Genomic DNA, 11,956 nt, shown 5'->3' with positions numbered 1-11,956 from the left:
AGTACTACTCTCCTGATTTCACAGACAAGAGGGATTACAGAAAATCCGAACTAGATAGATACCCGATCGTTTCAATCCGACTGGATTTTATCGAATCCGATATTTTTGAATTTGAATTTCATTTTTAGACCCGAAAGAGTTTGCATATTATTTTTATTCACCAAATAATCACACTATTCATTAATTTTCCAATCCTTTGAAGGTCCTCTCCACGCTCAACCTCATATTTGAAATTATTAAATTTTATACATATAATATATAACTAAAATTAAAGTCAAATCCAATAAGTCTTTTATTTTTTTTAAGATAGAGGAAGTATATAAATATAATTTATCCAATTAAATTATTAAAAAACATTTTAACTTTTTCTAATTGAAATTTATTTTTTCCATAATTTCAACTTTTATTTTATATAATCTTTAACAAATTGTGTGCATTTTTTTTATAATTTAGAGCACATAAAATGATTAAAACAAGACATAATAGAAAATTGCGCAAACACCGAAAATTAGTACTCACAAGTGCTTAATGGCAGAAGAATGATCTTCTGATTATCCGCTATCTAGGGGTGTAATTTGGGTCGAACGAGCCGAGTTTCAAGCCGGGCGTAATTCCAGCTGAAGTTAATCGAGCCGAGCCGGCTCGTTTAACTAATCGAGCCTAAATCCCTGCCCGAACTCGACTCATTTAATTGCACGAGTCGAGTCGAGCCGACTCGTTTAGCTAAACGAGCCGGTTTTAGCGAGTCGGGCGAGCGGCTCGTTTAATTTTACACTTAATCGAGTCTAAACGTCTATCCGAACTCGGCTCGTTTAATTTCACGAGTCGAGCCGAGCCGGCTCGTTTAATTAAACGAGCCGGAACCTTTGCCCGAGCTCGGCTCGTTTAACTAAACGAGTCGAGTCGAGCCTACTTAAACGAGTTCGAGTCGGGCGAGCTCGCGAGCCGCCCGACTCGAATTACAGCTCTACCACTATCATTTCAAAAAAAGAACCATGTAAACAAAGGGCCAACACTGATCTCAAGCAAGGTCTGGAGTCTATCATAAACACAGCGTCTCAAGATACCATACAATGCCATAGCCACAAGAACCTCTACGCATGATAGTCTACGCAAACCAACCAGATTACGAGATTGACCATACAAAAGTTTAGAATATTCTACATATAAAAGAAGAAATAAAACACTTGCGACAAATTTAACTGAGCTACCAAACTCTGTCCACTCAGGAGATTTTGCGATATTCTTGACCACAAGGATGCATGACAGTGCATAAACAAATCCCTTTCCACTTGATGCTTCAAGTATCTGCTTCCCTGTCCTCAGGTTGACAAAGCTTGTTAGGGTCCGTAGGCAGCGAAGCAGGATCCAGCTCGAATGCTCCTGCGGGGACACCTTCTCTTTCAGCACCGGTTAATTTAGTTGAGGGTACATTATACGCAAATCTAAGCATTTCACTGGATGGTATGGGAAATGTGACAATCCCGTCCTTGGCGACTCGCCTAAACACGCTTACAAACCCTTTCACTTTGGCCAAGTAACAAATTTCTACACCAGTTTCTTGCTTGAAATCTGAAAGAATCTCCACCATGACATATTTAAAAGTTCTATGATTCGAGGGGTCTGAACTCCATCCGATATTCCAGTCCTTGAACAAGGCCCAAGTCTCCCCTTTCCGAGGATAGATCAAGTAGGTGCCGTCATCACTGCCTTTTTTGATATGCATCTGATGAGAAAACATAAGGCGTTTTGAAGTTTCAATAGTGTCGTCATGAATGAATTTTCCACAAACCATAGGTAATCCCGCCTTTACCCAGTTGATCTTGTTTTGCTCCTCTGGATCAGCCTTTAAGAAAGTTACTTGTAGCTTAAAGTCAGGTGAAAACACCTTCCTAATGTGTCCATACAATATAGGCATTACATCGAGTGAATCATAACAAGCCCAAATTTGATCTACAGAAAAACAATTTTCATCTTTTTGTTTGTCAAAATCACTGAATTCTGGATATGGACAATCAACAGACTCTGCTTTTGGGACGATACCCCGGTTATGATTAGATTCAGAATCATTGATTTGATTCATGTTGAAATCTGTAGATGAAGAACGTAAAATAGTTAGGTCCTCAAGGAAACAGGAATTATCATCTTCTTAAAAATGATGTTTCTTTTTAAGAGTTACAAGGAACTAGACTTATAATGACCAGCTTGCGATCAGACTTCAGAGAAACTCGATAGACGCTCAATTTAGCTAGACTGATAAATCCATTAGTGGATCTTGAACATGAACTATTAAGATGTTGCAAAATAAGTTCAACTTAACTTGACTAGCTATCCTAATAAAACAAATATTCCAAGTCAACTTGGACTACTGAGGCTATGCTTGAGCTCCAATATAGCAGCGGAGAACAACTAAAAACACATATCAGTTAAGCAGTATAATATATTACTAAAACTAAAATTAATAGTGATATGTATCAGTATACTGAGCAACAGCTAATTCAATATTTTTGAAGTAAGTTTGAGTATCTAAAGTTTATTATAATAGTTTCCGTACAATCACGAGTATAGTATGAAAATTTAGTGTCATTAGTCCTACTATTTGGCTTAAAACAAGTACAGTAGTTTTGAGGAAGAATGTATGTTGGAAAACTTTTAAATTTCTGTCTGTTGCTTCTATACATATAGATATATTTGCACTTCGAAAGCAACATTAAGGATCCAGGTATCCAACTCAAATGGTTCCACAACACATAAAATAATTAAGTCCAGGTTCATTCACAATTGGCTACCCTCTTAGTCCAACTGTTTTTACTTGTACACTGTAAAGGTTGATTAATAACCAGTAGAAGATCAACCAAAGAGGATTGTTAATGATTAAAAAAGAATAGTGTGATTAATTTATAATGAAGAATAAGCAGTAGAAGAGTTAAAAAGATGTAACCAAAAAAAAAAAAAATCATCAGTATAAGAGATTGACAGAGAGCAATAGATACCAGCGATTTTATTAGTCTTTGCAGAGAGTTCCATCTGCTTTATTGAGTGTATATTAGCTGCTGAGGGTATACTTTCCGCATCTAGTTCATAGCCAGTAAAGTTCTTTGAGCATTTTCTGCACCTCAAAATTTTGTTCACAAAATTTCTGTGATACATGAACTTGAATTTGCAAGAGGTGCAACACGTCCAGAATGTCTCTTTATTGCTGTCTGAATTTCTGATTATTACAGTCTGACACACTTGAGGTGCAGGAACTTCAGTTCTCGCTGGAGCTCTACATCTTAGATCATACGAAGACCTTTTTCTTTTAGTTTGATTCATGTTAATATCTGGAGAAAAAAATAATAAATTGGTTAGGCCCACACGCATAACTATAGGAAGAAACTGCCCAGTCTGGTATACTGTTTCTTTTCCAGGGTTTGCATAGTCTTAGGTTCTGCTTTATAATTACCTTTTTTTTTAGAATTAAAAACATGTATAGGATTCTTGATAATCAGTATCTGACTAGATATAATAGTCAGACACTTCATCAAGCTATATTTATAAACTACTTAGTGGACCTTAAACAAAACATTTTGCAAGACACTTTGCATAAAAAATGTGTCCTTACTGGCTGAACCTTTCTGTCAAAGAACTATACCAATTAATATGTAGAAGCTATTATTAAAGTTCTTATAGTTAAGATAAAACAAACTGACATAAACAGAAAGAATATGAAAACAATCAGCTTGATTATATTCATACAAGAGTAAATTACAGATTGTGTACACTTTGGAAATCCATTTTGTGTGCCTCATTTTTCATATATTGCAAAGTGTGTATACAGAGTTTAAGTTATTGTGCAAAGCGTGTACAACCATTAACTGCATCTTGACTCTGTTAGTTAATAGAAGCATACACTGGGGCTTTCTTCTAAAATACCACAAACAAATGTCTCTCTCCATCCATCTCTGTCCACCTGAACCACACTCCTGTGGTAACCCCATGGCCGGTTTCCGGCCACCTCCCTCAATCTGACACACACCTCAACAGCAACCGCCATCATCCTTACTTTCTAATTGATTCCCCTCTTCTTCCTCGTCTCAAACCTAGCCGATGACTATTACCACCGTCTCTGCAATTCTCTCCTCGTCCATCCCTCTTTCACCACTACTACTGCACACCCACCACCGGTTCGTTACCATCCCCAGCCAACGCCAACAGCCACAGCCATACGCAAATCTCTCTCCTCTCTGCACAAGCGGCATCTATGGTTGCCACCACACCGCAACAAACCTCACGGCCTCCCTTCTTATCCCAATACACAGCTAATGTCCGCCGACATCCCGGGATCACTATAATGAGTAACCGCCTGCACAATGGCCTTGGCTCTCCTGACGAGGTGTCCACTTACACCCGAGCCAACAAAAACGCCATCACAGCCCATTTGCATCATGAGCGCAGCATCAGAAGGAGTAGCCACACCACCAACAGCAAACTGCCACACCACCATCAGCAAACTGAACAACAGGCAACCTCCCTAATTGCTTAGTTTGCATAACCAAATCATAAGGGGCTTGGCAAAAGTAAAAACCTCATCATCATCCATGTTCCGTGAAACTCTAATATCACCATAACAGACCTGACATGCCTAACCGCCTCAATTATATTACCAGTGCCAGATTCACCCTTGGTGCGAATCATGGCAGCACCTTCTTGAATCCTCCTCAAGGCTTCTCCCAAATTTCGACAACCGCAGACAAAAGGAATCCGAAAATTATGATTATTAATATGATTCTCATCATCAGCTAAGGTCAGAACCTCATTCTCATCCACATAATCAACATAACATATACACGCCACTCTGCCTCTCACCTTTAACCCCGACAGCCCCTCACTGCAAAAGCCACCATTCATAATCCTCCTTTGACAACCACCTCCCCCACTGCAACACCAACTCACTGTCATCACAAACCAAGCAAGCAACAACCACACAGACACACACATACACAACATATACACGCCTCACAACCTTCCCTCTTGATTGGCACCATAAATAACAACTCGACCTCGAAGGCACACGCGGTCGTCGATCCAATGGAAATAATTGCAGCATAACCTTCCTCGAACGCAGCCACAAATCTCCGTCTGGCGTTAATTTCTGTCCAGGCTGTTCGTTGCACAACTATTCTATCCTCTAATTCTAAGCCGGTTTTTGTTTTTAAGGTTTAGGGGTTTGATTTTGGGGAAGATGTAACCAGGTTTGATATCAGATTATGATATGTACGGGGTTATAGCTCGGTTATATGGTAAAAAAGCAGTTTAATCACTCACTTTTTTGAAACTAGCTTACGGCATTAACCATTAACTACGGTTATACACGTAATGTAAAGTTTTTAAAAGTTTGTTTACACGTTTTCCAATATATGGAAATGGAGATACACAAAGCGGATAATTCGGAAAGCTCATGTACACAATCTGTAAATTACTCATTCATAAAACAGTAAGCAATAGTGAAATATGACCAAAAAAAGTGATTATACAAGAATAACAGCGACAATGTTAACTTGATCAGTTAAAAGATAAAAATAGATAAGAATAGATTGATATAGAGACATTACCTGCATTTGAGAATTTAATAGCGGCAAAATTGTCAGTCCTTTGAGTAGATACCATCTTATTTGACCTCAATCTTCTAAACCCATTATCAAGTTCCCTTTGTTTCAATTCCGGCTCCTTGGCATATTCTTCTATATGAACACAACAATTTGCAAGACAGTTAGAAGATAAATGTGTCTCAAATTGCCTACCCTTGCTGTCAAAGAACTATACTAACTTAAACGTCGAAATTATGATCAAGAACCATTAATTCAGATAAAATAAACTGGCATGAACAGAAACAATATGAAAACAATCATGTGATGATATTCAAATAATAGTAACTAATAAGTAAGGATATATAATTAAAGAAAAGTGATTATAAAAAGAATAACAACAGTGATAATGATAACTATATCACTTCAAGAAATAAACATGGATTGATATATAGATGTTACCTGCATTTGAAAAATTAATAGCAGCAAATTTGCTAGTCTTTTGAGCAAATTCCATCTTCTTTGACTCCAATTCTTTAAACCCATTCTCAAGTTCCTTTTGTTTCAGCTCCAGCTCCTTCGCATATTCTTCTATATGAAACACAACATTTTGCAAGACAGTTACACAATAAATGCGTCTTAACTTGCCTAAACTTGCTGTCAAAGAACCATACCAACTTAAACGTAAAAGTTATGATTAATGATCCTATAATTCAGAGAAAATAAATTGACACGAACAGAAACATTCAGCGTGATTATATTAAAACAACGGTAAGTAACAATTAAGGACATATAATTTAAGGAAAACCAATTATACAAAAAAATAACAGTGATAATGATAATTTTATCAGTTGAAAAGAAAAACATAAATTGATATAGAGATGGTACCTGCATTTGAAAAATTAATAGCAGCAAATTTGTTAGTCTTTTGAGTAAATTCCATATTCTTTAACTCCAATTCTTTAAACCCATTATCAAGTTCCGTCTTCTTCAACTCCAGCTCCTTTGCATAAGTTTCTATATATTTTCTGCTAGCATCCACTTCTCTCACTTTACCCACGATCTCCTCAAATCTTTGTTCACATAAAACTTGAACTCTTTTTACTTCCTTTTCACTAGAATCCAATTTTTCCCTCCTTTCTTTTAGTTTGAACTTCTGCTCCTCAATTTCTTCCAATTTAGCTAGCAAAATACAGAGAGATATAAATGCAACTTATCTTGAATAGAACACAACATTTAGACTTTAATATATATATATATAAATATATATATATATATATATATATATATATATATATAATTATTATGTCTATTCGGTAATGTTGACTTGTTCATTAGGCACTCAAAGTTCATAACCATAGAAAAGATCATTTGATCAGTGATTATTCTAGACAATCAGGTGACTGTGAGCAAATTATGTCTGAAGTTCTGTAACTGCCATAAACATCATTTGATGTAAGATAATTCTACATTACCAGGTCACCGCAAGCAGGTCATAGTAATGCATGTAGTTTGTTTTTCAGAATTAGGTTCATTCTTCTTAGACTTTCATTGAACGACTAAGTTCATCTGACCATAAAAGAGTTGTTAAAACTATTAGCATTGTAAATCGCCAATTTGTAACTGATGTATCTAATCCGATAATGCAGCTAGACTACTTCACTAGTATGTGAACCTTGAACCTGAACTATCTAACAACAGTACTGGGATTAATTCAGCTTAAGTTGTCTATGCTGCTCATTGCAAAACTATTTAGTTGGCTGGGAAATCCCGAACTTAAAAGAGGACACATACAAACAGCTGAATTGAACCCGGTCAAACTCACACATTTTTGTATAGGGTGTCATATAATTATACACAGATATAGTTCGCTGTTCTGAAGTTCAACAGTTGTGTATTTCATTACAATTCGACGTACTTAGCACCACCTAAATTCAAGAATGAATGGTCAAGTGCCTTGTATAGTCATACAATATATAGTTTTATACACGAAGCAAGCAACAAAAAAAATGCAGATTATCACATTTTCTTGGTCAACATTTCAGTAAGCGTACATAAAATTTATGATACAAGAAAACATCAATCACCATACAAACAATTCTCAAAAATCCCTACCATTTTCAAAGTCCAACTCCTATTCATCCTAACCGCTCTAAGCTTACGAAACTGATCATGTGTATTCGTCAAAGTAACCAGAATCAGTTTAGTACAAACAATGCCAATATCAAGCCTACAAGTATATCGAAATGAATCGCAACGTAAAATGTCCCTATGTCATTTAAATAACAACCAACAAAAATCAAGGAAATGTATCAAGAGTGAAGCATTCATCAACCAAAAAGAGAGATATACCGAAATGATACCATCAACCCTCTCAGTCTTTTCAGATGGTTGATGGTATTGTTAATGATCTTATTTCATTAACAATAACAACAAAAAAGGATCCAGGTCATATAACAAGAATGACAAATTCATCAACCAAACAGAATTAAAAAATTGCAACAACAATAACAACGTACGAACCAAAACTAAATAGATAAGAAAATAATACCATCAACTTTTTCACTCATCTCAGCGATTTCCATCTTCTTCACCTCCAAAAATTTAAACCCATCTTCAATCTTCCTCTCTCTCAACTCCAGCTCCTTGGCACGTTCTTCAATAAACCCCTTAGTAAACTCCATCTCTCTCATCTTCCCCTTAATCTCCCTCATCTTCTGATCCCACAACCCTTCATTAGACCCCACCAGCTTCTCACCCTCTGTTTCAAGAACCTGAGCTAAATCCCCACGAGGCCCATCATTCAAATCAATCTCCTTAAGCTTATCTCTCTCGGGGGCCTCATTTTGCAAGATTTTACTACAAGGGTTTTGAGTCGAAAAGTCCAGAAGGGCTTGTAAATCTTTCCATTCAGCCAAGAGAGACAGAAGGGCTTTGTGTAAACCCATCTTTTTCATCTCTATCTCTTTCATCTTCCCCTCCATTCTGTTCTGTTTTTCTGTGATCATAGACTGTGATTTATATGTGAGTTTGTGTCTTTACGAGGAGTTGCCAAAAAGGCACGTGTAAGAGCCAGCATACAACTACAGTTCACCAAACATGCGTTACAACTTGCGATTTTTAATTTTTGTTTTGTTTTTCGAGATCATTTAAACCTTGAATTTTTAATCTTTCGAAGTCGGTCTGTTTTCGGATTCCTAGACTACCCGTGATATTGCCATACATGTTAAGAATGGGTCTCGTATCAAATGTTTTTAATTTCGAGATTCGAGTTCTGTAAAATGTTTTTAAGTCGGAAGTGCATGATATGTTAATATTATTTAATATGGATAAGATATGGATAATATTGATTGGATTGTTTAGGTGTATAAAAAAGGTTTATTATTATGAGTGAAACTAATTATAAATTATCAAATAAAGACTAAACTTGATAAAAGTATTTGGGAACTCTTCTTGAGATATTAAATTTGATAAAATGTTAAATTTGATATAAAAAAAACATTTCGGAACTGTGAGCGAAAACTGTTTTTTTTTTTTTTTTAAAAACGCAAGTTCCTTGTGCTTTAGAACAAAATGCTTTTCGGCTTTTACAGAAACCAAAAACATTATTTTCTTTATATTATAACTCAAAATAAACACATATCAAAAAAATTACTAAACAATTATTCAGTTTTTATAACAATTTTTTTACCACCACTTTTTCTGATAGCACAACAATTTTTAACAACACTCTCAAACAGACTCTAAGAATCATTAATTTAGAATGAATGAAATTCATGCCCGGTAGTCTGGTACTCAAAGAGAACACTAGCCTCGTACCGAGAGAATATCATGAACCAAACAACCCCAGAACTTTTAACTAAAATTCGATAAATAATACAATAAATAAAATTTTGATAAAGTATAGCTGTTTTATGTTCTTCAAACTTTTATTCAGAGGAAAAGAGTTTTTAAAAAATAGGGAACTATACTTTATAAGAGTCTCAAAATACATGCCAAAAAGTAATGTAAAATATTTGCTCAGACAGACGGAGTAGTATTTAAAATTCATAAAGAATATATAAATAATTCTCTATTCGAGCGTCCACAAATAAAATCAACTTCTCTGGTTTATTAATATAGCCAACCCAATCTTAAAAAATGAGGGTTAATTATTTAGTTGATCACTGAAGTGGGCTTAATGTATCAAGTTGATCACTGAATTGAAAACGGTATCAAGATGGTCATTAAAGTCACCATAAATATGAAACAAGTACCTCGAAATATGAGTTCAAGCAGTAAAAAATATTATTTATAGAATTTTACACATTATTCTTGAATGTTACCATAACCAAGTAAAATGTTATGACTTCTAGCATTTATGATAATATATTTATATTTTATCATATTTATTTACTATTTATTATATAGTTATTTTCTTTGTTTTATTATATAGTTATTTTCTTTGTTTAAACAAAAATAAATAATAAATAAACTTGATAAAATCTAAAAATATTATCATAAAGAAGTCATAACCTTACTTGGTTATGGTAACATTCATGAATAATGTGTAAAACTCTATAAATAATATATTTCCTGTTTGAACTCATACTTCGAGATACTTGTTTCATATATATGATAATTTTAGTGATCATCTTGATACCATTTTTAATTCAGTGACCAACTTGATACATTAAGCCCACTTCAGTGATCAATTAGATAATTGACTCTAAAAAATAAGCACAAGTTCTCTCTCTCTTGTAAGAGTCAACGGTGTCATCTCTCTTTAATTCTAAACAACCAACCCTCCACCCCCATCCACTTTTTGTATCCATCTCCACCACCATCATCATTCCCATTCTTCCCATCTCAATTGTCTCTCTTTTATATTAATCTCAATTCCTAACGCCCTTTGTCCATCCCCACAACACCTCTTCTCTTATTTTTAATTTTATATTAATAAACATCCTCTTTTACTTGTTTGTTCTTCAATAAAATCGAGTTCTGTAACAATACTCGAAAAACCGATTTGAGTTTTTTCATTTCCTTCCATTTGAGTTATTATTTATGTGTTGAGTGTTGCATTTTTGTGGGATGTGTCACGCTTTATGCGATGTGTTAGATTGTGTTAAAAATGAATTTTAAGGTGTGTTGGAGATGTGAAAATCTCGCATCAACAACACTTTCGGCATGTGTATAACTGGTGTCTGCTTAGAAAATATTTGTTCACAACATGATGTCTCTAAACTCAATTTTTGCAACTGAGTCCTCTGACTGTACTACCCATGAAATTATTACGATGGTCAATTGTGAAACTATTTTTCAGAGATATGCTGGATTGCTCCTGAAATCACTATCTTCATTTTTAATTTACAGAATATCAATCTGGCAACAAAACGTCCAATTATTTAGCTTGGTTGTCGTGATTGAGTCTTTTTCAAAGTATTAATAAATTCCGCTCTAAGTTTAACAAAAAAGAACCTTCATATTTATCGAACAACTGTAAAAAATTCCATATAATCTATTTTTATAATAAAATAGTATATTTTATTAATATAAATTTAAATAATATATTATTTTTAAAATATAATAAATAATCATCATCATCAAAACACAATAACTTTTCTATGGAACATTTTTATTCAAATTTAAGGAATGAGATTCGAAACTTTATGTGTACAACATATAACTTTTTTATGTATTGTAGTTTAGGGGTCATGTTCCTCTTATAACCATCAACCTAATTCAAACTAGAAATCTTTCTGCGGCAGAACTTTACGTGTAAAAGTTTCGTGTTGATATATTATATTTAAAATTATTTTCGAACACACACAATAATGAAAAAACATGTATTTCGATTTAGGTCCTGAAAATTTATTTAATTTTTAAGGTTATGCACCACAACCTTAGTGGTTTTATGATTCTATTTTAAAAACTGATTCTCTCTTGAGCGCGAACTTATAGTTTATATCATTAATCTTGAAAATACTAACATTATGTTATTCTAGTTAAATTGGGATTCTAATATATTATTTATTTAAACTTATATCAAAATGAGCAGCTATTCTACCCATTTATCTTACTTTTCGTACATATATAAGTATTTTAAATTTCACACTTCATATAAGTGTAAATAATTTGATGACACAAAATTGGTATATAATAAAATTATAACACGTTTAATATTCACATATTTTAAAAATGCATACAGATTTTTATAAATATAACTTAAACTTTGTCATAACCATTACTCAAACTATTAGATGGTGAGACTTAAAATTTTATATTAATATCTTTTATTAGAAAAACCCTTCCAAAACTGACCTACCTCGACCAGTAAATAGTTGCCACGTATATTGCAGCACATATCTATATTTCCCGACAAATTCTGACACACCGAATGATGTTAA

General features: G+C 34.1%; 1 protein-coding gene and 1 pseudogene across 4 annotated transcripts; both read right to left on the bottom strand.

Moving 5' to 3' along the window:
* Window positions 1-1,021: 1,021 nt before the first annotated feature.
* LOC108200816 (uncharacterized) lies at window positions 1,022-8,608 on the bottom strand. 4 transcript variants are annotated; one of them, XM_064085621.1, is made up of 6 exons: window positions 8,119-8,608; window positions 6,456-6,749; window positions 6,030-6,158; window positions 5,595-5,720; window positions 2,994-3,323; window positions 1,022-2,091 (listed from the first exon to the last, which is right to left on the bottom strand). In XM_064085621.1, exons 1-6 carry the CDS (start codon window positions 8,573-8,575, stop codon window positions 1,301-1,303), a joined length of 2,127 nt encoding a protein of 708 aa, XP_063941691.1. In that variant the 5' UTR covers window positions 8,576-8,608; the 3' UTR covers window positions 1,022-1,300. The 4 variants fall into 4 exon arrangements, with proteins under 4 accessions (XP_063941691.1, XP_017224562.1, XP_017224563.1 ...); XM_017369073.2 differs by having other exon boundaries at window positions 5,595-5,723; window positions 8,119-8,606; XM_017369074.2 differs by having other exon boundaries at window positions 5,595-5,723; window positions 6,030-6,155; window positions 8,119-8,606.
* Window positions 3,587-5,588, bottom strand: LOC108200817 (probable pyridoxal 5'-phosphate synthase subunit PDX1; annotated as a pseudogene).
* Window positions 8,609-11,956: the final 3,348 nt, after the last annotated feature.

This window comes from Daucus carota, chromosome 9, assembly GCF_001625215.2.
Source record: "Daucus carota subsp. sativus chromosome 9, DH1 v3.0, whole genome shotgun sequence".
Taxonomy (NCBI): domain Eukaryota; kingdom Viridiplantae; phylum Streptophyta; class Magnoliopsida; order Apiales; family Apiaceae; genus Daucus; species Daucus carota.
Note: the sequence above shows the minus strand (reverse complement) of the source record. Positions and strands in the feature narration are given on the sequence as shown.

Bases quoted from the DNA above. Each gene is read 5' to 3' on its own strand.
- LOC108200816 (XM_017369073.2), bottom strand. From the start codon at position 8,575: ATGATCACAGAAAAACAGAACAGAATGGAGGGGAAGATGAAAGAGATA. The intron at 3,324-5,594 runs GTAATGTCTCTA...TTTTTTCTCCAG, and splicing joins TATTAAATTCTCAAATGCAG to ATATTAACATGAATCAAACT. The intron at 2,092-2,993 runs GTATCTATTGCT...CTTCATCTACAG, and splicing joins AAAGACTAATAAAATCGCTG to ATTTCAACATGAATCAAATC.